General features: G+C 37.9%; 2 protein-coding genes across 2 annotated transcripts; both read right to left on the bottom strand.

Moving 5' to 3' along the window:
* Positions 1 to 3,420: 3,420 nt before the first annotated feature.
* Positions 3,421 to 13,785, bottom strand: LOC117617589 (protein transport protein SEC31 homolog B). The gene is made up of 22 exons (XM_034347026.1): positions 13,140 to 13,785; positions 11,858 to 11,912; positions 11,613 to 11,735; positions 10,909 to 11,005; positions 10,789 to 10,825; positions 10,582 to 10,687; positions 10,456 to 10,513; positions 9,526 to 9,623; positions 9,262 to 9,381; positions 8,762 to 8,804; positions 7,889 to 7,992; positions 7,686 to 7,813; positions 7,000 to 7,558; positions 6,745 to 6,837; positions 6,265 to 6,450; positions 5,976 to 6,189; positions 5,580 to 5,692; positions 5,300 to 5,470; positions 5,011 to 5,136; positions 4,642 to 4,924; positions 4,221 to 4,459; positions 3,421 to 4,124 (listed from the first exon to the last, which is right to left on the bottom strand). Exons 1-22 carry the CDS (start codon positions 13,457 to 13,459, stop codon positions 4,029 to 4,031), a joined length of 3,369 nt encoding a protein of 1,122 aa, XP_034202917.1. The 5' UTR covers positions 13,460 to 13,785; the 3' UTR covers positions 3,421 to 4,028.
* A 10,244-nt stretch (positions 13,786 to 24,029) lies between these two features.
* Positions 24,030 to 27,049, bottom strand: LOC117619869 (metallothiol transferase FosB). Its single transcript, XM_034349924.1, has 2 exons — positions 26,682 to 27,049; positions 24,030 to 24,420 (listed from the first exon to the last, which is right to left on the bottom strand). The coding sequence occupies exons 1-2, from the start codon at positions 26,991 to 26,993 to the stop codon at positions 24,160 to 24,162; spliced, it is 573 nt and encodes a 190-aa protein (XP_034205815.1). The 5' UTR covers positions 26,994 to 27,049; the 3' UTR covers positions 24,030 to 24,159.
* Positions 27,050 to 27,525: the final 476 nt, after the last annotated feature.

Genomic DNA, 27,525 nt, shown 5'->3' with positions numbered 1-27,525 from the left:
CGCACTGTTGCTTTGTTTCTCCATCATGAAAATGGACTCGATTGGTCAGGTAAATCTCATCTGTGATCTTTAACCACAAAGCATCTTTTCTTTTCACTTTTCCTCCCCTTCGTTTCCTTAATCATATGAAACAGTATCAAGTTACATTTACCAAATTTATTAAACGCCTAAATCCTACTTATGTAAAATGCGGTCTAATAATTGTATGACAATCTGTCACGTTCAGTTTTATAATATGAGATGATATGCTTATCAAATGTCACGTAGGTTGGGACAAAAAATTTGGGTTTTAAGCATTTTTCATATGCATAACACATTTTTCGATTACATTAGCTAGCTAGCGATATTATATTGAAATGGGAGTCCACTTGTTACATTAATTATTATCGTTATAAACTCATCACTTGTCATATAATGTCACCTAAGATGGTCCAAAATATTATCCTTTAGCATTACTTATATATTATTGGTTTAGCTACGATCATTCTATACAATCTATTTTCTTTCAAATAAAGTACTAACTAGCTTTTAGTTTAATGGTATTTCTCTTTCAAATATTAAAAAGAAGTTTCAAGTTCAAAACTCCGATCCTCGATTAATAAAACTGAAAATAAAAAGTATATGTTCAAAACGGACTCGCAACCCTTTCATCTAAGGCTTAATATAAACTAATTCAAACCTTGATCCTTGATTGACGCATTTTCCCTGAGCATTCTGCTGTTCAAGAAAAGGACTGCACCAACAACTGCACAGACACCAAGTTAACTTATTGCTGCAGCCAAACATTCTCTTTATTAATCACAATTTTGAATTCTGTAGACTCTAGTTGTGGCATAGCTATTGTTTGTTTCCTATTTGGAATGAATAAAACGACAGTTTAAGTACAGACAAATTCAACACCCCTAGGAAGGATTCTAACTCAAAAAAGAAAAAAACATGGTTTCAAAAAAAATAAAAAAATCTAGAAAAGGAATTGCGTCTTTAGCTCTTAGCATCATGTAGAAGCAACTATATTCCTTTCCATATGTCAAGGCTTTACAGCTCACTTTTTTTTTTCTATTGCATGTGCCTCTCGGCCTCTCGTTTGAAATTCTGATATTTGAATAAAAAGGAAAATTAAAACAATAATCAGTTTTCTTAGTTGAAAAATAATTAAAAGAGTTATTTGTTCTCTCTTTTCTTTTTTTTTAAACTTGAAAACCGAAATGGTTATAAAATGGACTTGATCTGGTAACTTAACGTGTGACAATCTTTTGACATTAACAAGACCATTTGATTAATTTTCAAAAACTTAGGTTTATAAATTTTACAATCCATGTAAAATTCACTAGGATGTTTTATTAGTTAATTTCTCCATGTGTTCAAACAAAAATGTATCCATGAATTCAATGTGTAAAAAGAAAATTACAAAATGATTACATGGGCCTAGTGATTATTACAATTTTGTTCTTTTTTCTTCTTAGAAAACAAAATCATGAGAAGAAATGCTACTTTTGGAGAGGTAAAGGGATAGCATCATCACGGATTGTTCTTCTACCAAGATGGGGGAAAACGTCAAATCTTGACAAACCAACCAAATGACATTGATAGAAGTTAGCTTAAAATTCTGTTGTAAGTGAAATTTTTAAAAACAAAATCTTGATAGAAAATGAAGATGATGTATTCTATGGGATATGTGCATTCTTGGACTGCCCGTAGCAATTCAACACATCATTCATTCAACCATATTTTGGAAGGGCTAAAAGTGCACTACTTTTATTGGAGCAAAATGTCTTATTTGAAATATGACACCCGAACTTCAATTTTGGCGTGAATTTGCTACCTCCATCCATTTCCGTTAAACTTTTTTTTGCAGATATTTCTAAAAACACCCATAAAATATTTTTAGACAACCCAATTCATACAAACTTAACAGGAAATTCCAATTCTACCCTTTTAATTGAAAAAGCAAATATTCAAAAGAACAAAAAACAGAATCACCCTGACCACTTTGTCCGCAAAAACTCAGCTTCCTGCAGCTCTCATGCCTTGTTAGTTACTTTTTTTTTTTTGGGTCAATAAGAACTTTCATTAATGGAGAGCAATCCAAAAGATTACACTCAAATAAGGAGAAGCAGAGCCATACGACAAAACAAAAGTGCATGCAAAGCAAATAAGCTCAATATACCCTTACAAACTGCTACAAGAAAGAGCTCCATAGAATGGAAGTTGTACGACAATCCAAAATCAGAGTCTTGGCCATCTTGAACAGCGCATGCCTTGTATCAATTGGTATTCAATAATACTATTCCATAAATCACCGAAATCCCAATTACCAAATTACATTCACAGATTCTTATGTTACGGTTGTCTTGTAGATTCACTTCAATTCAAAAAGAAATATGAGATTTTAGCAAGTACACGCCGCGTAAATTTTCTTGTGTAAACCTATTTACTAAGTACATAAGTAGTATCCGTCGTTGGATGAATATGACTGAATTAATCAAACATTTCGTGCATGTTTACATATCAGTAATGGAGAAAGTAAGGAATAAGAGAATTTAGGAATCGAAGAAGTATTGAATCGGTATGGAAAGAATTATTCTCATTAAGCTGGTTTACTAAACATATGGAATTAGCAAAGGAATGTGGTTGATTCCCATTGTTATTGTTTACTAATTTTCATGAATCAGAATCCAAATTAATTTTATTACTAAAATGCCCTGCACATTTTCACCACAGCACATGTATAATTTTCAAATTGGCTAAGGAGACCAAACTAATCCTGCAGCAAACTAGTAAGGCAGTGTAAACATGAGGAATCAATATGCTGAACAAGATGAACAGCAAGGTCCCAGTTCAATGATAATGTTAATAACACCTTTGTTCAGAGCCAATTTCAAACGAAAAAATAAACTCCAATAACATCTTGGAGCGTCTTTGAACTTCTTGGCATGAGTTTTTTTTTTTTTAATTATATAAATAAAGATTTTGGGGTGTTTTGGAATTAAGGTCAAGTGATAAGGGTATTTTTGGAAGTTAATAAGAGAAAACAAGAATGGGAATTATATTGACAACCCCCCTTTTAGTTGATCTGATATCTAATTTTGAGGGGATGTGATTACGGATTTTGAAGTAAGACCCACTTATTTTTTTATTACTGATTGCAAGTAAACGCAAGGAAGTCAAGAATGAAAATCATTCCCTTTCCTCCGATATCCATTACTGATACGTAAACATACCCTTCAAGGCTGGAAAAGGGGCCTTTTTATCATTTACTCTAAAATTTTCACGTGAAAATAGAATATAACAGAGATCAAACAAAACGATTACTTACTAAACGTGCATCTCTTTTTCTTTGCCTTTGGCCTTGTGAAAGTGATCACAAACACAATTTTCTTTTCGAATTTATAAAGCATATGGTACTTTGAAACCACAAAATAATCGTGGAAGAAAACATGACAATATATTACAATTCCACTGCTATGAATAACAGGCCTAACCCATTATAAATCATTTGGGCAACCACAATTCACAGCAAAAGGTTTCTTTATAAACTGATACACAACTTTCGGACCCAAAAAATTAAAAAAAAAACTGATACAGTCGGTCAATCATTTTCGACAAAACTGAAGTCATCAGTCTAATTTTGTGTTCATACAATGAAAACACAAAGGTGGTACAATTTCATGCCCATGGCAAAAATGATACCAGATCACCAGAGAGCTTGAAGCAGCTCGGTAAACATTCTATGAATTTATATAAAACAAAAAAAAAATTAAAAAAAATCAATGCTATCTCTAAGTACTACAAAAATAAAATGGAAAGTCAACAAGAAGTCCATTAATGTGCAAAGACTATTTCACTAACTGCTTTCAAACCAACTAATTTTCTTCCAAAGTTAATTGACAGCTAGTCAAAACCCTTGAGCCAAAACCTTGAGATGCCCTTCTTGTATGCATAAAAACAAAAGGTCCCGTGTGCCAAGCATAACCAGAATGAAAAAATTCCGGAACCAAACAATCAGACTCTTGGGAATCTCAGCCTTCTTAGCTTAGTCTCACATTTTGCCTCGTCTTGATCATCCGCTTAAGGGTTGCAAGCCAGAAGTTGCACTCATCCCATTCACTAGTGGTAAGAAGCACCTGATAGCAGGCATAAACAAAAGAAACCAATAGTAAAGCTCAGCCATTCATGGTGTGCCAAAATACAATAGGAGCCTAAAGTTTCCAAAAATGTACCTGGATTTGCAGGGCAGTACCGAAATCACCATTATCCAATGCCTGGCATAGCTGAACAAGCTTATCAGCAGCATTTCTAGATATGTCCCCACTGTTGAGTTTGGCAAATAATGCACCTATCTTCCTCGAATTGTCTTCTATTTCACGCTTCTTGCCAGGATTTGCACGAGAACCTCCCAACGCTTCAGATGTCTCATTGAAAAGTCTCGTTAATGTTGTGATAACGGATTTTTGTTGGGCTGTAGTGCATTATCCACAAATAAAACAAGATTGTTACACAACCACAGGTTGTAAATTCAATGTGGAAAAAAGAACAGCCACCAAAAAGAAAACTTTCACAGTAAATAAACAGAGGGAAGGAGCAAGGGAATGCTGGAGAGAAGTAGAAAACTTTAACAACATAAATGAAAACTACAATTACCAGGAACATTGGATGTATCAACTGTCTGTATGGTGGGTGGTGGCGCTGCTGCAGCCACGGAAGCTCGAGCAGGAGCTTGGTGAGTAGGACTAGGTGGCTGCAGTGAACCCGGATGAGGCCCTTGAACAACTCCCGAATTAGTAACTGGCATAAAACCCCTTGGTGGAGGGGAGGGAGCTACAACATGTGGCTTATTTCCAGGAACTGGAGCCACTTGTGATGTCAGAGGAGCAGCTGAACCAGGCCCCGGTTGCATAGGTTGGAAAGAAGGGATGGTGGTTCCCTGAAACACCAAGGAAAACCTTAGGATAACAGTCATGCAAAAACGTTTCTGATACTTAATTTCACATCAAATGCAGATCTACTGACAGGATACAACTGAGAACCCAACGTTGGCTGCTGATATTGCTCCACATTTTTCAGCACAGGAGGAGTTGAAGGAATGAAAGGCCTCACTGCAGGCTGAGGGGAAACAGGAGGCACAGAAAATTTCTCCTACAAGCAAACCCCATGCCAAAGTCAAATGAACCAGATCCATATACATTAAATGTAAGAAGTGACCAGTGACTTCTTAATAACAAAAACTGAACAAATGCTTATCTTTTTACAACCAAATTAATAACTCTTGATACAATGAGACCCTCACACAAAAAAGTACCTGTGGAACCTGAGGTGCCTGGGAAGGAAGAAACATATGGGGCTGGGATGCTGCCTGATATGGGGCAGGAGCGCCATATCCTCTTCCGTACGGGGAATTAACAGGTTCCTGATAACTTTCTCCATATTGACTTCCTGGAACACCTGGTTGCAACTGTGATGGCACTGTTTCCTAACCATTTTAAGAACAAAAAATTAATCCACATTGAGAGAGCAGATTTGGCAACAAACAACAAATCATAAGAAAATAAAATCACTGTGAAAAGTAACTTTATGAACACCTGATAATATGGAGACGAGGCCCCAACCACACCAAAATTAGATTGATCAGCGCCATATACAGGCCCACTAGCTGCAGGTTGGTTTCCATATGCTGCATTCTTGGAAACATTCTCTGCAGCAATAACGCAACAAATAACATGGAATGTAAATAAATAATGCGGGTAACAAGTAACGGGATTTTGCATTTTAAGAGATTTAACCACCAAGTTTTATGCACATTGAAACAATAACACTTTTGTCCACCTGTGATAAGAATAATTGCCGCTACCGTTAGTCAAAATTGATGGCTGCTGATCATGTCAACAAAAGTTTTGAGGAAATATTGCAATTTCCAGGATTAAAAAAAAAATACAATATTAAAACACCACATCACTAACTTTTCGAACAGCACATACCAGGTTCTGTAGAAAGAGCAATACGATCCCTTAAGATAACCAGTTCAGGTGACAATTCATCAGAACCCAAGAGTTTTAGGTACTCCATTGCTGTTGTTAAAAGACCTTGACTAGCTAAAATTTCTGCGTATTTCTCAACAAGTTTGCACAAAGAAGCACTAAATCGCTTTTGCCCAGAAGCCAGGGCAAGGACAATCGTCTTCTCCATTAATTCCTAAACAAAATAACAAGACTTTGTTAACCTCAAGGCCAAGAGGAACATGATTCAAATCCACCTTGAAAAGATTACCTGAAGAAGGTCGACGTATGATCTTCCCTCATGCTCGGTAGTCAAACACCTCGACCAAATCTCAACGGTTTTATCAATATTCCCCGCACATATATAACAAATAGTTGCCGCCAGGGTATTGCCAGCAACTATGAGTTTGGAAGCAAGTGTATCACAAAGCACAGTCCATTCATCTCTTGATGCAAACTGTTGATTCATGCAAGAAAGGATCACAAACATCAATTAAAAGATACAGCAGTTTCAAAGTTAACTTGCTCATGATATTTGTCTCATGATACAGATATTAAGAGCACAGTTTACGATGATTAATGTGTAAAATAACCAAACACACTACTACGGTACAAATGTTGTAAATGTTTTGCAACTTCAACTCCGCCATTTATAATGCACAATTTATGAGAATCAATTTAACAAAAAAAAAATGTAATCAATGACAGAGTGTCATGGCCTTATTTTGATTTCAGGAGTCGGGAAACTTACACTACAGAGAAGAGCAAGTGTTTCTTTCCAGAATTTTAGGGGTCTGGTATTAACAAGGCTCAACAGATCATTGCTCACCATCGCAGAAACAATCTGAAAGTAAGAATGAGCCAGGTTATAACCCTTCAATTTCAACATAATTATGGCAAAATCATAAGACATTATAATCAATCATTAACATATTTTCATCCAATTCATATATTATCAAATATGAAACAATAAGTGCTTCACTGGAAACAAGTGGACTTTACAAACCTTAAGGTAAGGTGAATGGCTCATTTTAAGGTATTGATCCCGTGTGCTCTCCCACAACGAAGCACCACCAGCATGAGCAATAACTAGAGCATCAGCCATTTTATTTGCTGAAATGCATTTTGCAACAGCGCCCTTATAATCTCCGACAACTAAAGCATGTTGAACAGATTCATCAAATGATGGGTCAGCACTCTCCTCCAGTCCATCAGGCTCTTGCTGCATTTCATTTGCAACAGGAACTGTATCCCCCTCAGAAAATTTGTCACCAGAGGTTGACACAGGAGTATCAGCTTTTGGGCTAGGAAGATTGTTAAAGAAATCTTCTCCATTATCAGTAGGAAAGATGGTGGTTTCCTTATCACTCCCCAGGCCCACTTTATCAGATGTAGTATCCTCAAGCCCAAGCGCATTGACTTCCTGTGATAGATCATCTGGAACACTTTCGTTTGTTTCCTCGGGTATACTGAACCCAAGATGAGTGATCAGCTTTGTCCTTGCAGTCCCATCATCTTCAAGCATAACCCTTAATAAGCCCCATGTTTCCTGGTCATCCTCAGATCTGTCAAAAAAATCATCCAAACAGAAGCAAAAGATAATGTTAACCAGGATAAAATAGAATCAGTTTCAAGAGATGTTAACTCTCTCGAAGCTTATAAAAAAACTGTTTCTTGTCATAAATAACATACTCAGACTCCTGTGATTTCTTCTCGCATAAAGCCCGAAGTAAAGACTTCTCCCCATTTTGTATTGCAGCTTCAAATTCAGATGAGCGATTCACCAAACTATGCTCAGTAACCAAGCTGTGTACATAAACCTGGATAAAAGAAGGAAAATGAATTATAAAATGCATCATAACAGAAGACACAGGGAGCATGCCAATAAAGCATACCTCCGAAACACCAGATGAACCATGCTGAAAGGACACAATTTTGCCTCCAAAGCCAAAAGAAGCACCAACTGGCCTCTTATACCATTTCGGAGCTCTCAGAGGTCCTGCATAGAGAGGATAAAACATGAAATTTTCCAATAACGCACATCTCTCCAAAATTAGCAATTTTTATTTATATGAAATATTCCCAATTGGCAATTAATGAAAGTCAGAAAGAGGAAAAGTAGGAAAACTCCCACACCCTCCAAAGAAAAGAAGGCAAGAATCGAAAGTAGTACAAGTTATTATTGGTTTATTGGAATAACAACTAAATTTTTTATCTTCTAAGTCATTCAAAAGAATTATATACCTTAGATAATGATTCCATTCAAATTCTTACAACTTGAAGGAAGGGTTTTCAGAAACCTAGAGCTAATACAATGATGCAATCTATAAAAAACTAGGAAGGGTTTTCAAACACACTCCTTCTGCATTCATTTTCCGACTTAACCTACCATCTAGAAAAAACTGTAACAAAAATTAAAAAATTAAATTAAATTAAATTAAAAAAAGGTACAAAGGCTGAACCCAAGCAAAAAGATATCTGAGTGGAGGAAGGAGAAAATCTCTAACCTAAACACAACGCCTCTATTCTTAACTATTTCAAAAACTAAGGATTCTCCTATTTGTACAAAGAAAACCTATTCTGACCCCAAACATCAAAGAATCAATATTAATTATTGCTGCACGAAAAAGTGATTGCGGGCAAAAAACAACTAATCAAGTACTGTTGTTAGTGTTTGATTTAAAAAATAAAATGAAACAAAATACTGTTGTTAGTGGCAAAAATAAATAAATAACTTGTCAATGCAATGGTTCCTAATTGTGCATTACCGCCACCAAAATCACTATCCCCAACTCCATATCTACTGCAACCCTGTAAAAGAAAAAAACAAGAGATTTAAACATGATTAAGTACATTGCATAGCATAGATACAGGCATGCACACATGCATATTTGTGCAGATTATACCTCCAATATACTTAAAACAAATTGTAAAATAACAGGAGTACATGCACCTAGTGCTTCAAACAAATTTTGATTTTCGGCGTGATAATGCAGTAACAGTAGTTAACCATAAAATCTTGTTGCACATATGCAATAACCATCAATCATTAATTCCATACTAGAAATAATCACAGGAAATCTTTTGATAACATGGATTCCTATTTCTCAATGATATCCCACGATCAAGACAATTGGCTGTAGCATTAACCATTCACTAAATATTGTTCAACATTTCACACTTGGAATTTAGTAATCTACATTCCATGATGTCCCGCAGTACTCATAAGGTAAAATATTTCAGGTATATGATAAGAACCCAAGCATACCTCAATATTGTAAATTCCAATTTTTCCATCAAATGAAGATGCCGATATCACTCCAGGTACTTTTGGATACCAATGTACATCAAAATTCCAGTTGGTGCCTCCTGGCACTTCACAGACAATCTGGACCAATTTAGAATAAAAAACATCAGTCAGAAAATGGTAGTGAAAATTAAACTGAAACCAACAGGAGAGGAAAAAATAAAGTGTAGACAAGGTGCAGTACAAAAATTATTGGCCTCATTGAAGAACAGCTAAGGACCATACCTCTGCAGAAACTGTGTCCCAGCAAATAGTTCGATTATCCTTGGCACATGTAAGCAGATAAGAACTGTCATTGGGACACCAAGACATTGCAATTACACCTGGGGTAAGATGTGGACGTCAAATAATCATAAGAGTTTACAATTAACTTCCAATCGTAATAATATCAGCGAAAAAGTATCCAACAATAATAATCACTGCAAACTGAGTGCATGTTCAACTACAAACATCATGCGTTGGACACAAAAATTCCTAAAAGCAGAAATAGAAACAAAAGCTATAAAAATACACACACATGAAATCGCATCCCCCATAATTCTTTTAATTGCATCATTTAACAAATTCTCTAAGCTGTAACCAAAAAAGCCACTAAGCAAGTATATTTACACATATAGGTGGTATCTCAGTTGCACTCTGAAGATCTTGGTGCTTTCTCCCGCCCCCACTTTCACAAAAAAAATAAAATGACCAACAATAACCAAAATGGGGCAATCTATGTACTATGGCAATTGGAAAAGATAATTCAAGTAGACTAGCATATTGAGGCTTCAATAAATGAATTGAATCTGACAAGCCCTCAATTCCTTCCAGGATCATAATAGCCTCATTTGTCTTTTCATTTTTTAATGCACTTTAATTCCAAACCCCAACGGAAAGGGCTGAATATCTCAAAAAGTTGCAAAGAATGATTTTAACAGCTCACCTCTGATATCTGTTCCTATGTCAAGTAATTCAAACTTCAACAACAATGAAAATTAGCACTAAGGTTTAAATGGTTTATTAAACCAGAGTAAAACAGAAATTCCAATTATATAACATGAATCCTGTAAAAATAAATTATAACATCCTTAAAACATGAACTACTGCCAAAATAAAAGAAAGAAATAATCATGAATAACTGGTATAGATAAATCATTTTGCCTGTGGTGTTACCTTTTGTGTGCCCCACAAACTCTTTAACTGGTGACATTACATTACGCATATCCCAGAGCTGCATGAACTGAGAAGTTAACACATTTGACCACAAAAGAAATAAAATATCATCTGCAAAGTTATTACCCTCAGAGCAGGTGAACCATCTTCATCTGATGCAACAACAAGCTGAGTGGCAATATCAGGATTCCACTGCAAAACAGAGCACCGTCTTCTAACTGAATCTGTAAAACTGCCAGTCAAAGGAGGTCAAGTTAGGCAATGGAAGTGGGCATTCCAGATAACGATTGAGATTTTAAAATACTAGTTCACAGTAGAAAACAAACAAAGTACCTTATCACTGGCTTTTGCTTTTTTAGGTCCCAAATCACTGAAAAATATAAAATATTGAAGTCTCAAATTAGATAAAATGAGTCGAGAAAGATAACTTCACGAGTAAAGAATATTCCTCACCAGTTGAACCATTATATGAAGTGGATGCTAATATATGTTGGACCTTGCTATTCCAAGATAAAAATGAAACCTCACCCTGGGCAGCAGAACCACTACCCTGCATAAAGATCTCACAATTTGGATCAGATGAAGTCCATCTAGATTTAATATATTCATGACTAGAGAAAATCCGAAAGAAAAAGTCATTTCAAGCAGAGATGGACAGAAAGAGGGGTCTAATTACAGACTTCTGTTATAACCTAAGGAATGCAGTCACAATAGAGATATGCCTCCATAAGTTATGAGAATAATTTGAAGAAAAGGACTAGCATCCTTTCCAATTGTCCACTTCTCTTTGCTTATTATGATTGTATATTGCATTCTACATCCAACTTGCTTCTCATTCTTTGCCATCTAAATTGTAAAAACTAGTATTTTCATTACTTTTTTCTACCAAATCACAGATATATTAAATATACATACATGTGTACAATTCAAAAGTCAAAAGTGGTAGTTAAAAGTATGTATAACTGCATTTCATGTAGACTGTAAAAGTGAAGTATGGCAATTAAACTAAAGGTTCTAAAGCCCGGATGAACTAAAAAACTGAATGACCAAAGAGAATTAATTACAACAAAAATTGAGGATAAACCATACAACACAGACTAGTAGGAAACGTATGCAATCTACTTCTGATTAACTTAAAACAACTAATAACCACAAACCTTGAGAGGTGGAAAATGAGATGGCTCTGCAGGATTGGCCAAGTCCCATATGCAAATTTCACCATCATCAGCCCCAGATGCAAGTAAATTTGGTGCAATTGCATTAAATTCAAGACCAAGAACCTGGAATTAAATAACAAAACTAAAACTTTAGAGTTTGAGAAAATATCCTACCCAATCATCAGATTCCAAGCATTGAAATAACCAGCAAAAAGACATGCATGCTGAAAAAGAAGAAAACTTACAGGCCCTTTATGTCTTGTGAGATGCCCAACTGAAGCACTTACACCTGCCTCAGGACTAAGGATAAGAAATAATAAAAACTAAGGCCTTTCCAAAGAAAACCAAAAATACTTTCTCAAATATAAAAGAAAATGTTTCACAAAACTAGGTGGCAGAAATAACCATTAATATTTTCTTATGTGTGATATTCAAAAAACAACTAAAAGTAACAGGAGTTTTAAGTCAAATAATAAATTATTCAAGTAAATACACTGCTAAAGACTTCATGTGAATAAAAAAAGAACTGAAAATACTCAAAAGCATGATCTATGCCCAAGCAATTATCATATTTATATCCCATATTAATCACTTCCATGCACATCCTATTAAAATTCAAGGGCTGCTCTACAATAATTTGCATGAATGAATAAATGAAATTATAAAAGAAATATGCATAAAATCATTTGGCTTTTGGTTCTTATCCATAAGGATCTGTTTGCTTCACCAATATTATCTTAGAAACTACTTCCTTCTAGAATCTTGAAAAACCTTCAAGAAACCACCAACTTCAAAGAAATATTGATTGATTTATCATCAGTGGAGGAGACAAGTGACTTTATTCCGGATCTATCTTAATGGCAAACAATTTGTTGCCAAGACCTTAAAATTTTCACTTATTTTATCAAGAAAATAATCAAAGCGAAGCATTTAACAAGCACCTCGATTTGGTTATTTCAAGTGTATTAAACCTCCCTAGAAGCCAAGCATACTGTCAACAGTAAAAAGGGAACCGAATTTTACCTAAAGCGAATTCGAACAGAGTATCATAACGTACAATTAATGTAATCCGTTGGTTTCTCAGAAGTCAGAAACCATGACTCTCATATACCCTTTATTTCCTTCCACCTTATTTATAGAAATCAACTCTGCAAAAGTTACCCTTCATAGAAATCATGAAAATCCCAATTCACATTTATCTACATTTGGATTCCCATTAGCCGAAACTATCATTTCACTCCAATAATAATAATAAACTGGATAAAAAGAAACCAAATCCAAATGAGATTCAATCACCATACAACAGTAAACCGCAATTTCCAGTCTCTTTAACCCCAATTTCCCGTCACCCCAATCAGACTATTACTCAGATCAGAGTCAAACACCCATAAACTATAGAATTTACAAATTATCGACTTCCCCGCATTTTCCGAACATCCAAGAAAACCCGACCGTCCACAAACGTAATTCAATTCAATTCAATTCCAATCCGAAGCAAAAAGAAACGCCAAATTCAAAGGGAATTACCGGATCAGAGTTTGTGGGTTCCAGATATCAATAGTCCCATCGACAAGTCCACCAGCAATGAGCCCTAGCCCGAACTCCTGAGACCCCGATCCAGTAGGCCTGGCCCATGACAACCTGTTGAATTTCTCAGAGCTCGTGGACTCACCCACTACAGGGAGATCACGATCGTCGGACTGAAAATCAAGCTTAAAGATCTCAATGTTGGCGGAGGAGCTGAAAGACAGATCCACTGCTCCCGCCATCGTCCCCGCCGCCATGTACGGCGCGTCGGGCGCAAGCGCCACCGATGCCGATCGATTCACCCCTTTTATACACGCCATAGCTCGAAAATTGAATTGACCCCAACCCCAACTCAATCTTTATCTGAAACGGAAGAATTGGGGGATTTGAGAGAGAATGGGGCACCGGATCTGAGAGAATTTGGGGATTTTATTGGGAATTGGAAGAATTTTATTCTCGTCTGTGTTTCCCTTTTCCGAATTTAGGGTTTGGTTTTGAATGTGATCTGTGTGTGAATTTTTTATACGAGAACGAAAGTGAAAGATGACACTGGCTTCTTTCTTCTGTGTTGTTGTGGCTTCTCTCTCTCTCTGAATTGTGAGGGAGAGTGCGTGCGTGTGTTTGTGTGTTTGATATTTGGCAATCGTTGGCGTTACGAGATGGTAAGTGTAGCGGGTTTGGGTTTCTCAATCCTCTGCAGTCGGGTCCAGTGAGCCTGGTTTTGTTTTTTGTGCTGTCGACGGTTGTACGTTGTGATTCGCCGCGTTTGGAGAGAGCGAGGAGTGTTTTGTGTACAATTGGGAGGAGCGTGGTTTAGGGGGTGAGGGACGTGAGGGAGGTGTATATGCGGTTGTAGAGGATGATCAAATAAATTACTCTGTTTTTAGTGTGGCAAACCAATGAGATGTCGCCACGTGTTATTTCTTTGAAACTTTGTATTCTCTTTTTTTGTTGTGTTTTTAAATTCTGGTCTCCTAAAGGCTAGTTGATAGAAGCCATTGGGCCAACATCAAGATTTGTTATTTCTTTGAGGGGTTCATTCTACACCCTAGAATTTGCTCTAAACATCCAGACTCCAATTATTCTTCCAGAAATAAGTTTTCCCCTTTGCAAATTCACTTAAAATTAACAATAAAATAATTTTTAAGAACGTTAAAGAAATAAAAATTAAATTAATGAAATTGTTAAATTAATTTTTTTATTTCGTATCCTGCAATTTTATTATTTCGTGTATGGTTCTCATTTCTGGTGGGATTATGTCCAAAAGTCCAACGTATAGCAACCATATTTAGGGCTTAACATGAAATGACCCAAAACAAAAATGCATATTTAATTAGTAATTTATTTTGATGTCATTGGAATATTTTATTAAAGAAAAGTTGATTTTTTTGACCAAAAAGGAATTTGACAATTCCACTTACGCCGTTGCGTAGAGCGCGACGAAACGAGTCCATAGACACGGAGTGGGCTCGAATCGGAGTTTTAACGAAGAAAATACGGTTAAAATACCATGAGGGGCAAAACGGTAATTTGGAAAAAAAGATTTTTATCCCCCCTCTCTCTCTCTTCTCCCTCAGTTTTCCTCTCTCTCTCTCTCTCCTCTCCCGCTGTTTGCCTGCCCGCCGCTTTCCAGGAATAGCCGTCGCGCCACAGAGCACCACCGGCCACGAGACCGGTCTTGTTCGAACTGCCACCTCCTCTTCCTTCTCCGACCGTTTTCAGCCCGTGAAATTGCCGGCACTGGCCGTAAATCACAGAAAACAGACCGATTTTGACAGAAATTTCAACCCGCTCGTTCTCCCTCAATTCTTCTCCAAATTTGTCGAGTAAGGTATGGATTTCTACCTATTTTCCATGCTCTAGCTGATGGTTGGATAGGTTTGCATCAGTTTTAACCGTAGATAGCCCAATTTTCAAATTGGAATTCGGCTGATTTTCGGCCTCCGTGTTCAGCCACTTTCGGTCAGTTTTTAGGGTAGGTCCAAGAACAGAAGTGGCTCTAAATATGGTGTTATACCTAGGGTAGGAGTTTGGAGCCGTGGTTTTGAGTTTTTCCGGCGATGCGTAATCTCTTTGGACACCAAGCGCGGCGCGTGGGCGAGGGTAGTGTAGTGGCACTAGTCTTGATGCGATCCTTAGGTTGTCACGAGCGCGTAGGAATTCGCGGATCTCAATTTGGATACCGTTTGAGTCTCGAACGGATTTTCCATATTGCGCGATTTCCGGGTTCAATACGGTTGAGCCGTTGGATCCCAATTAATTTCAGATATGTTATTCTAGATAATTCCAGAATCGTGTATGATTCAACGGATTGTGAATCGGAGACCCGGATACTCCGAAATCGCGAACCCTAGGGCTAGGGTTGAGAAATTATGCGATTACACGATCGTGGTCATTCCGACCGTCCAATTCAGACCAGACTTGTAGGACATGGTTATTTAAATGTGAGGAACCTATAGGAACTCCCAGATTGGCAATTGGAGGTCGTGGACCCCACGAGGTTCCGTATTGACCAATATGGCAGTTTATCACTTAGTGAAGTCTCAGGTCTTTTAAGACAGTTCTAACCATCTGAAAAGCTTAAGTGGGCATAAGAATGACTTTAAAGTTAGTGCACGCACTTCTAGAAACTGGGGTCAGGGTTTTAATTTAATACTTATACCGAACAGTTTTATTAATTAAATATTCATCGTGGTTTAATCAGGCACTCGGGGTCAGGCAGACCCGCAGGAGGGACCTTCAAAAGGTCCAATTAGCTCGGACCAGAAGTGAGTGGACTTTTCTTTTATAGATGATCTTATGCAAATAAATTTCATTATTTGATCTTGAATAAGTTTTATTGATTGTGGTTTTCCTAGCATGTTTTGTTGAAGTTAAATATCTTTATTTATATGTTGCCTAGTTAAAATGCTAAAAAGATATGGAAAGTAGAGATTGAGATTTATATCAGAATTCTTATATTTTCTTAAGCCACCTTGGGTACCCAGTTACAGAAATAGATTGCCTTCAGTATATGTTGCCTTCGGATATGACGATGTCCACGGACATCCAGTTTGCCTTCAGTTTTGTCAGTGCACTTGAAATTTGCCTCACGAGTTTCGGGGACGCCCGGACCGTGAGAGCCAGGAATGCGGATCAGGTTGACTACGGTCCCCTGAATCCTGCCAGTTTGCGGCTCGAGTTGACTTTGTGTCACCGAGACCTGCTAGGGAAATTGACGGATATCAGGAATTGACATAATTAAAAGGGTACACCTAGGTGGTAGTTTTAAATTGATTACAATGCTTTTATGCGAGTTTTATTGATCTTGAATATGATTTGCATATACATATATAAAAATGTGAATGCATTGATTTCAGTACAAATATAATGAAGAAGAAAAATCCAGTTTTTGCATAACTGTTTTTACAGTGGGGTTAATATGTTCATATACTAATTTCTAAACCTTTATTTTTGTCTACTCACATTTTCGAATGTTTTGCGCCCCCAGGCAATAGACGTGCACAGGAATCCACCACCGGGCCGTTTCCTATCTTCCGCGCCTCTTCTTAAAGTAGGATTTCTTTTTGTTTTGTAAAAAGATTAACTCCTTTGTAAATTCTTAGTATCTGCTCTGATACTTGGCCGTAGATTGAGAACAGAACCGTTGGATTGTATGTTTACGTACTGGCAGTTGGTTGTATAAATATACTTGCTCGTTTTGACAGGTGTAATTTGGGATTGAACAAATTACAGAGGAGACTCTGCCGAATTTTTGGTAGAAGTCCAGGCAAATTTTGAAATTTAATTTTGTAACTATAAGGGCAAATAGGTCATTTGTGCCAGACATTCGCCAAGTGTCGGTCACACACAAGGTCCGGCTCGAATTTCAAAGCGGAATTTGGGTCGGGTCCTATCAACTTGGATGGGGTATGTGATAAACTTATGAGGGATGCGGACCTTCGGCTTCGGCCTTGGGCCGTGATTTCAAGACTCAACTCGCATTAAGGACTACATTTGCTAATTTTGAGACTCAACTCGCATTGAAGACTATCTTGTTTTTTGACACAATTAGGGGAATGGCAATTTGAACACAGATTCAGATGCTGCTTTTAACCACTCGAGCTACAAACCCTTAGGCATTGAGGACTGCATTTGTTGCAAATAAATAAAATCTAAAGTTAAATTTAGTTGTAGGATAAGAAATCAAAAAACCACATTGTAATAAGAATCTTTTGAGATCAAGCTTGCCCATGAAGTTCTATTTGCACTTAACGACTCTAATAGAACTTCAAAATAATAATTTTTAGCTGTTTTGCCCCTGAACTACTAGGCAATTTGAACTTACCTCTTGAATTATTTTGGCTACCGATTTAGTCCTTCTACTAATTTAAAATAGCCAATGTAGGACTTGCATTAGATTTCTGTCTATATAGTGATGTGGGGGCCGTGTCATTTGTTTGTTGAGGGCATTATAGTCCTTCCAAGTGATGAATTTGTATTTCCAGTTATTGTTTAAAATAAACAATTTAAAAAAAATCTTCAATCACCCCCATCCCCAACCGGCCATGTTCCTCCACTTTTGGCGAAAACAAATCGTCAACACCTACAGCCACCTCTCCTTCTCTCACCCGCAACCACCCCCCACCTCCTACCCCAACACCAATTTATTTTTTGCACTCCAACCCTGACGACTCCTCAGCCAGCGAAAACCCCACAACCACCTCCACCTTTTACACCCCGCCCCACACAACTCTAGCCCACTCATGTTCAATCTTTCTAAATTTTAATTTTACAATACCTCCTTCTACAACCTCTCTACACATAAAATGAAGTGTATGATTTTTATTTTTTTTCTTTTGCGGAAGAAACTCATACTACAGGGAGGGTGGGACTAGAACCAAGACAAAAGATTTGCAAGAGGAGTGGGTGTAGTGAGAAATTGCAAGGACAATGAAGAAGGGAGGGTGTGCTCTTCCAAATGGGGAGTGATGGCTAGGTATGAAGAAGATTGGTGTGGGTGAGATTGGAAAGTGATGGCAATGTCCTCAAAATTCAAAGCACATGCCCCAATGATAATATGGATGAAATCCTCAAAAAACTAACAGCAAGTCCAACATTGACTAGTTAATGAGTTCTGTTAGGAAATAAGTTTGTATAATATCAATTAATATCAATACTGTTGTAATTAGGATTTACTTTCCTAGTAAGTTTCCTAGATTGGAGGACTTGTTTCCTTGTACACTAAGACACTCTTGTATAAACTAATTGTACCTATCAATTAAAATGATTCTCTTCCAATATCATATTCACATGATATCAGAGCAGGACATCAAACCCTAGCTCTTCATATTTCTTTTCTTGCCGCACCTTACCTTCTCGTGCCGCAGATCTTTCGCCGCTGGAAACCATGGGTGATTCCTTTGGCACATTCAAGGTTGAACCTTCAAGTCCTTACTACATCAATAATTCAGATCATCCAGGTTTGGTAATTGTACCAAAGCCTTTGAATGGAGATAATTATGCAACGTGGCGCAGATTCATGACTGTTTCATTGAACGCAAAGAATAAATTGGGTTTTGTTGATGGAACTCTCAAAAAGCCGTCATTGGAATCCAATCGTGATGAACACGAGGTATGGATGTGCTGTAACGACATGGTTTTCTCCTGGATTGTCAACATGCTTGATCCCGAAATCAACGACAGTGTCATATATTGCACCACAGCCCATGCAATTTGGGAGGATCTCCGTGAACGATTCTCTCAAAGCAACACTTCTCGTATCTTCCAACTTCAGCGAAAGACTTCATATTTGACACAAGACCAATTGTCAATCGCTGCCTATTATACCAAGTTGAAAGGTCTTTGGGATGAACTTGCTTCCTACATAGGTTCTTCTACCTGTACCTGTGCAGCCTATGGTGATCGCAACAACCTCATGCAATTCCTTATGGGATTGAATTAGTCTTACAGTGCTATACGTGGCCAAATTCTCTTGATGAATCCCTTGTCGTCTGTTAGGCAAGCATATGCCTCCATCAGCCAAGAAGAAAAGCAACACACGCTTGGAGTCTCACGAGCCACTGCTGGAACCTCCGATACTGCTGCCATGGCTGTTAGAACTGGACGCCCTAATCAGAATCGATCCACCAACCGCGAGGATCGTCGCATTGACAGGTCAGACCAAAACCGTTCCCAGACCTCCAACGGTGATGATTGCCGCGCTGGATCTTCAAAAAACCGACCCCATTGCACCCATTGTGATGACAATGGCCATCACATTGATACCTGCTGGAAGCTTCATGGGTATCCAGAAGGTCATCCACGCCACAAACCTAAGAAAAATCATGGTGGTCCATCTTCCAATCATGTTTCGGAAGGCCCAACCAAGGATGAGATGCAATCTGTTATGTCCGCCCTTTTGGACCTTCAAATGCAGTAAATGTTGGCTATCATGCATGACAAACCAATGCCTGACAAGAAATCCCATGTCAATGCCGCTCCCACCAATAAAGGTTTGTCAAAATTAAAATTTCAGCGATGGATTATCGACAGTGGCGCGACTGACCACATTGTTTCTTCTCCAAAATTGTTAGTTCATCGTAATATTGATCATTCTATGCAACCCATTTGTATGCCTAGTGGGGAGAAGGCTTCAGTTACTACAACAGGATCATTCCCTCTCAATTCTACTTATACTTTGCGTGATGTGCTATGTGTACCTACTTTCATAGTAGATTTGATGTCGGTGAGTAGGCTTACAAAAATTTTGAATTGTTCAGTTAATTTTTTCCCATATTGGTGTATTTTGAAGGACCTTGCTACGAGGAAGACGATTGGTTTGGGTAAGCAACATGGCGGGCTTTATTATTTGGTGGCACTATTGGCGAAGAAACCCCCCAACACAACCCACCAATATTCGTCTCACCGTCCATCCTGCAACCAAACTGTCACCACTACCGACCTTTGGCATCGTCATCTTGGCCATGTTTCTTCCTCCATATTAAATTTTATGTCTAAGCATTTAATAGATTTCCCTTTTGTCTCTAATAACGCTTGTCATGTTTGTCCCTTGGCAAAGCAGAGTCGTCTCCTTTTTGGAACAAGTTCAATTTTCTCTGTCAAAACATTTGATTTAATTCGTTGTGATATTTAGGGCCCTTATAAGCATTCGTCAAATTCTGGTGCCCGTTATTTTCTTACAATAGTTGATGATTATTCTCGTTTTACGTGTGTATTTTTAATACGCCATAAACATGAGACTCAACATCTTTTAAAAACCTTTTTTTCTTTTGTTGGCACTCAATTTAATTCCCAAATTAAACAACTTCGTGCCGACAATGGAGGGGAGTTTCTTTCTCTTCAGATTTTCTTTCATGAACAGGGAGTCATTTTTCAACACTCTTGCATTTATACGCCTCAACAAAATGGGGTCGTAGAACGTAAGCATCGCCACATCCTTGAAACGGCTCGTGCTTTAAAAATTCAGGCCAATCTTCCTTCCAAATTTTGGGGGGAATGTGTTTTAACTACAATTCATCTCATCAACCGTTTCCTACTTTTCTTTCTTTTAACACTCCTTTTGAACGTCTTTATTCCAAAAAACCGTCTTTCTCTCACCTTCGCATTTTTGGTTGTCTTGCATATGCCACTAATGTTCATGTGACACATAAATTCGCTCCTCGTGCTATTCCATCTATTTTCCTTGGTTATCCCCTTGGTCAAAAAGCCTTCAAACTTTATGATCTTAAGTCTCACAAAATTTTCACAAGTCGTGATGTTAAATTCCATGAAAATATTTTTCCCTATCACACTTTTCCTTCCTTCTCTTCAATTTCGGTTCCCTCTTCTTTTCCGGCTCCTCCTTTCCCTTCTGACGTGGACCCAATTTTTTCTTCTCCAGTCGCTACTTTACTTGAGTCAACCCCCATCAGTCCACATCCCATGCCTTCGTCCCCAATTGACACCGCCACGGAGCCTGATGAGCCTGGTCTCCCTTTGCTATTATCCCCACCAGCTGAGCGCGCCCATAGTTCACCCGCCACCAGTCCTCATGCACCCACACTTGAACCATCACCTCTCCGCCGATCTGAACGCATCTCTGTGCCTTCCGTTTGCTTATGTGACTACATCTGCAATCAGGTCATGTTTCCCATCCCTAATCACTCATCTTATTTACTGCTAGGTCCTACTAAAGGTACATGTTTTCCGCTTTGCAATTATCTCTCATATCATCATTATTCCTCGGCTTACCTTGCTTTCATTGCAAAAGTCAGTAACATTGTTGAACCTAGTTCTTATGAAGAAGCCGCTCCCCAATCTCATTGGCAAGAGGCTATGCAGTCTGAATTGCAAGCCTTGTCTGATAACCACACTTGGAGTCTTACTCCGTTACCTGCTGGAAAGAAGCCCATTGGTTGTCGGTGTGTGTATAAAATAAAGCTTAAATCAGATGGCTCTGTTGAGCGATATAAAGCCCAGTTAATTGCTAAAGGTTTTACTCAGTTGGAAGGTGTTGATTATCATGATACTTTTTCTCCTACTGCCAAAATGCCCACTGTCCACTGCCTCCTTGCTCTTACTACCGCTCATAATTGGCCTCTTCATCAGCTTGACGTCAACAATGCTTTTCTTCATGGTGATCTCCATAAGGAAATCTACATGCTTCCTTCACCTGGTCTTTGACGACAGGGGAGAACTTGGTATGTCGCCTTCATAAATCTCTTTATGGTTTAAAGCAAGCTTCTTGTCAATGGTTTGCTAAGTTTTCTCAGGCCATTTGTTCCACTGGTTACATTTAGTCTAAAGCCGACTATTCATTATTTACATGCCATAAGGGGCACTCTTTCACAGCATTATTGATTTATGTTGATGACATTGTTATCACGAGCAATGACCCTATAGCTATCTCGGCACTCAAGGATTTTTTGCACCGTTATTTTCGTATTAAAGATCTTGGAGATTTGAAATACTTTTTGGGGATTGAGGTATCAAGATCAAAACAGGGCATTTTCTTATCTCAACGCAAGTATGCATTGGAAATTTTGAAGGATGCAAAACTCCTAGGTGCCACACCTGTTGATTTTCCTATGGAAAAAGGTCTTAAACTCTCAGATAAGGGTGAATTACTTAAAGATCCAGCTCATTATAGAAGACTTGTTGGTCGCTTAATTTATTTGACCATCACAAGGCCAGATATTACTTACTCTGTTCATGTCTTAAGCAGGTTTATGCATGCCCCATATAAACCTCATATGGAGGCCGCACTCCGTATTCTTCGTTATTTGAAAAAATCTCCAGGTCAAGGCATATTATTGTCTTCTCAGAATGACTTGACTTTGAAGCTTTCTGTGATTCTGATTGGGTAGGATGTCCTAATACTAGAAGGTCTACTACACGCTATTGTGTGTTTCTGGGATCTTCTTTTATTTCATGGAAATCGAAGCAACATAAAACTGTATCTTTATCATCAGCAGAAGCTATGTGAGATCCCACATCGACCAAACGGAGAGAGGGTGATGTGCCTTATATGGCACACCTCGCATCAATATAGTGGGAGGCCTTTTGGGAGCTCACTGGCTTCGGGTTCGTAGGAACTCCGAAGTTAAGCGAGTTGGAGGCTGGAGCAATCCCAGGATGGGTGACCACCCTGGGAAGTTGCTTCGTGAGCTCCCAGAAACAAAACCGTGCGGGCTGGTGAGAATGTAGCCAGGCCCAAAGCGGACAATATCCTGCTACGGCGGAGCCGGTCCGGGGTGTGACAGTTTGGTATCAGAGCCACTCTGCCGTGTGGTGCGAGTGTGCCGACGAGGACGTCGGATCCCTTAAGGGGGGTGGATTGTGAGATCCCACATCGACCAAACGGAGAGGGGGTGATGTGCCTTATATGGCACACCTCGCATCAATATAGTGGGAGGCCTTTTGGGAGCTCACTGGCTTCGGGTTCGTAGGAACTCCGAAGTTAAGCGAGTTGGAGGCTGGAGCAATCCCAGGATGGGTGACCACCCTGGGAAGTTGCTTCGTGAGCTCCCAGAAACAAAACCGTGCGGGCTGGTGAGAATGTAGCCAGGCCCAAAGCGGACAATATCCTGCTACGGCGGAGCCGGTCCGGGGTGTGACAAGCTAAATATAGATCTATGGTGGCAGCATGTTGTGAGTTGTCTTGGCTTTGATCCCTTCTCAAGGATTTGCGCATCCTTCGTCGCCAATCTGCTTTGTTGTATTGTGACAACAAGGCAGCTTTACATATTGCTGCTAATCCAGTATTTCATGAGAGAACAAGACATATTGAGATGGATTGTCATTTTATTCAAGATAAGATTCAGGAAGGTTTGATTGCTACACAACATGTGAGTCCATCCTCTCAGTTAGCCGATATTCTTACTAAAGCATTGGGACGAAAAAAATTCAACAATCTTGTTCGCAGGTTGAGAGTTCTTGATATCCACTCTTCTACTTGAGGAGGAGTGTTAGGAAATAAATTTGTACAATATCAATTAATATCAATACTGTTGTAATTAGCATTTACTTTCCTAGTAAGTTTCCTAGATTGGAGGACTTGTTTCCTTGTACACTAAGATATTCTTGTATAAACGAATTGTAACTATCAATTAAAATGATTCTCTTCCAATATCATATTCACAAGTTCAAGTGATAAATCAGCAAACGAAATAATTCGGGGGTAAGTTTAAAACACATCATAATTCAAGTAGCAAAACGACACTTTAGCCTTTAAAGTTCCACTCTAATGCAAGCATGGAAACATAATTGCCAGAAAATCTTTTTTTTTATTTTTTATGAGCGGGGGGCCAACCCTAAAAACAACACTAAACAAGATTAATACAAACTAGGCGGGTTTTGTGAACCCTAGCAAGATCATCTGCGAAATTTGCGTCCACCCAATCCACGGGACTTGCCAGAAAATCTTTAGCAATGGCCTAGCTTACATTAAAAAAAAAACTCTTAAGAAAAATAATTAATTGCAAACCTAGCAAACCCCAACATACTCTCTAACATTTGGCAGCCCCGCCCAAACATTAACCTATTTATTAGCATCCTTGATATTCTGGTTGAGATCAACAGGAGGAGTATGCCTATCAACTGGTAGCTTTATGTTCCCCAAGGGACCTGCAGGAACAAGCTTGATATTCTCACAATTGCACATCTCAATCATGAATCCATCTGGGTCATTGAAGAAGAGCTGGTCAATTGTTGTTTTATTTTCATGATCCTCCACTGATCTTTTAATGTACTTTATATTCAGGTCCTTCAGTTTCCGCTCTATTGCTTCCATGTCTTCACACTGCAAGTAATATAGTGTATCAATTAGTAAGGCAACACAATTTATGTTGCCCACCCATATTATAACATTTGGCATAGTAATATAGTCGCAGGCAAGTAATTTTTTAATTTTAAAAGGAGGAAAAATTAAGCACTCTACTGAACTATTGTCATTACCCCTAGATTTTCAATACGACTTTAACATCTAACTTAAAAAATGCTCTAATACTCCTACTATTAATCTCTCTTTTAAAAAAAAAAATTTTTAAAAAGAGTTAATTTTTAGGGTAATTTTTCATATTCTACTTTCTTTCTTTCCCTTACTTCCTCTCTCTTTCCTTTTAAGCAAAGTGAAAAAATAACCTAAAGAGAATTATCATGCACTCGACACATGCTTAAAACTAACATAGTATTGTGTATTAAAAAATAAAAAAATAATAAAAACTAACATAGTATTAAGGTGGAAAGTCATTTTTGGTCCCCGTGGTTTACCACTTTTACCACTAAGGTCCCTGTGGTTTCAATTTGGTCATTTTTGCCCATGTAGTTTCAATGTGAAGCAATTCAAGGACAATCCCAATTTGTGTTAAATTATTCTTAACTTCTGTTATCTATTGAGGGTCGTTTCTGTCAAATCTTGCATCTCTTCCGAACCAACCAGCATCCAGAACACAACCCAAGTGTCCTCCATGTTGTCCCATTATCATGTTTTGGGGTCTCATTCTTGGGGCCTTAATTGGAGGTTTGAGTTTTACTCAATGTGGACTCAAAACTTTCAAAAATCAAGAACATAAAAAGATATCTTAATAAGAAAACCAAGAAGGAAGAAGAATTGTTTGGTTGCTGAGCAATTATTCCAATTAAAGCTTCAACCTTGACAACCAATCCATAAAAAGCAAATTCAAGCTTCGAGCCTCCAACCATAAAGAATTTTAATGCAAAGGAGTAGCAAGGTCTTTTTCACCAAGTGAAAGCTAGAGCTTCTCCTGATTCAGAGATGTTCGTGAACGGGAAGACCGATCGAAATATGGCACCATCTTCTAGGGAGAAGTCTTCCTTGAAATACAAAGCGGGCACTTCTCGGAGAATCGCGACGAGAGCTTTGGCTTGGCCGCCGATTGAGTCGATGTTCGGGTGGTTTAAAAATGTCCTTGAAGCGGATAGGGTAACGGAGTCAAAGGCATATTTGAGTATAAGGGGTGCAAATTTGGGTAGGGGAATAGAGGTGGATGAGGACCACCAACCGACTCAAAGGAAGAATCAGAGGCATTGGGTTGTTGAGGATGGAGGAGAGGGTTGGCCGGTTAGGAAGGGATATAAGTTGGACCAAAATGCCAAAAGTTAAGAATAATTTAACAGAAATTGGAATTGTCCTTAAATTGCTTCAAATTGAAACCATATGGACTTTAGTGGTAAAAGTGGTAAATCACTTGAACCAAAAGTGACTTTTTGCCTATTATTGAATGCGTTGATAAGAAGGGCACACTAAGGAGTTGTTTGGTAACTATTTCATTTTTCATTTTTCTGAAAAAGATGAAAGTGAAAACTACAAACATGTTTGGTAACTAATTTCATTTTCGTTTTTCAAAACAACTTGGAAGTCTTTCCAGTTTATGTTTTTATTTTATTTTTTTGCGCTCTTTTCTCATTTTATGTCACTACACATGCATTACACTCCAATTACCAAAACTCAATATTTGGAACCTTTTGACTTAGATTTTGCAGCCCAACTGTTATGTTTGACTGCAGACCTAGTCCAAGCCTTAGGACCTCCATTGTAACTCGAAAAAATTCACAGTAAAATACTACGAACTCTTTGTAACATGCACCTTCATTCTATTATCTCAAATTCACAATTTGACCCCGAAAAAAATTCAATGTTCCACATAAAATTGAAAATTGAAAACTGAAATAAATTACCAAATAAATAATAAACAGTTTTCCAGAAAAAAAAAAATCAACTAAAGATTGTTACCAAACAAGTTTTCTGTTTTCTATTTCTTAAAAATGAAAACTAAAAACTGTAAAATGAAATGATTATCAAATGAGCTCCAAAATGTTGAGAAAGATTAGAAAATTTCGACAGCTAGCACAAAAATTGAAAAAAATAGTCCGAATTGTATTCGAGAAAAAAGAAGAATAAAAAACACCGCCAAAGGTGACAATTAGGTTAGAGGAAGGAAAGAGAACATGACAAAGAGGAATTTGGGCAAGAATTCAATAAATAAATAGAATATTGTAGCAATTTGAAGAAGAAATTAATTAAAATAAAATAAAACTAACCTGGAATGAGATGTGGTTGTCCACGGGATCCAAGCGATCAGTATCCGCAGGAAGCCTCTCCTCATCCTCTGAGTGCACCAAGTGAATCCCAATTCCATAATTAAATAGCCAAGCACCATCAAAGTCGAAAGCTGGCGGCCTCTCAATCTTAACGAACCCCAAAACTTTGGTGTAGAAATCCACCGACTCCTCCACATTTCTACACAGCCTCGACACGTGGTTCAACGCCATTAGAGGAAGTTCTTCTTCTTCGTGTTTGCTTCTCTCTTTCGCATTTGGTTTCTCCAGCTTCCCCTCCTCCATTTTTGACATTTCCTCTCACTTAGTTGTTAGTTCTTTTCTTCTCTGCTATGGCTAGCGGCTGTGATTTTGTGGTGGTGTTTTATTTTGTTTTGCAGAAATCTGTAGGGAATTAATGGCAGTTGCTCTAATTTCGACACGTGGCGTATGGCTGCATGCAAAGGGGTTTACGTGTGATTGTCTGTAGGAGACGTCTGGGGTTTTGACTGGTGGCAGGCAACCGCAACTGGCAACTCTAACTTGAATTTATTTATTTATTTACATACTAACTTTTTCTGTACGTGAGAAAATTTTTTTTATAAAAAAATTAATTTATTTTGGAATTAAAAAAGATAATGGATAATTATGTTCTATAAAAATAGGATTCATTATCTGATTTTTCTTTCAACTTTTTTTAATATTAAATATGAAAAAGTGTGAATTTAGTATATTATCCTTATTTAATTAATAATTTTAATTCTTAATGTTTGCATTAACCAATGGCTTTTTCTGATATTTTGAATGTTTCACCATTTTCTTCCTTTTGCTTTATATATATATATAT

Source organism: Prunus dulcis, chromosome 2 (assembly GCF_902201215.1).
Source record: "Prunus dulcis chromosome 2, ALMONDv2, whole genome shotgun sequence".
Lineage (NCBI taxonomy): Eukaryota > Viridiplantae > Streptophyta > Magnoliopsida > Rosales > Rosaceae > Prunus > Prunus dulcis.
The sequence above is the reverse complement of the archived record's forward strand: the minus strand, read 5'-3'. Positions and strand labels throughout refer to the sequence as shown.

What these genes read in the sequence shown, in the direction of transcription:
- LOC117617589 (XM_034347026.1), bottom strand. Translation starts at nt 13,459, where the DNA reads ATGGCGTGTATAAAAGGGGTGAATCGATCGGCATCGGTGGCGCTTGCG. An exon ending in TTCATATAATGGTTCAACTG is followed by an intron (nt 10,826 to 10,908) that starts GTGAGGAATATT and finishes TATATTTTTCAG; the next exon opens with TGATTTGGGACCTAAAAAAG. An exon ending in GCCATTCACCTTACCTTAAG is followed by an intron (nt 6,838 to 6,999) that starts GTTTGTAAAGTC and finishes TCTTACTTTCAG; the next exon opens with ATTGTTTCTGCGATGGTGAG.
- LOC117619869 (XM_034349924.1), bottom strand. Translation starts at nt 26,993, where the DNA reads ATGTCAAAAATGGAGGAGGGGAAGCTGGAGAAACCAAATGCGAAAGAG. An exon ending in ACAACCACATCTCATTCCAG is followed by an intron (nt 24,421 to 26,681) that starts GTTAGTTTTATT and finishes TATTACTTGCAG; the next exon opens with TGTGAAGACATGGAAGCAAT.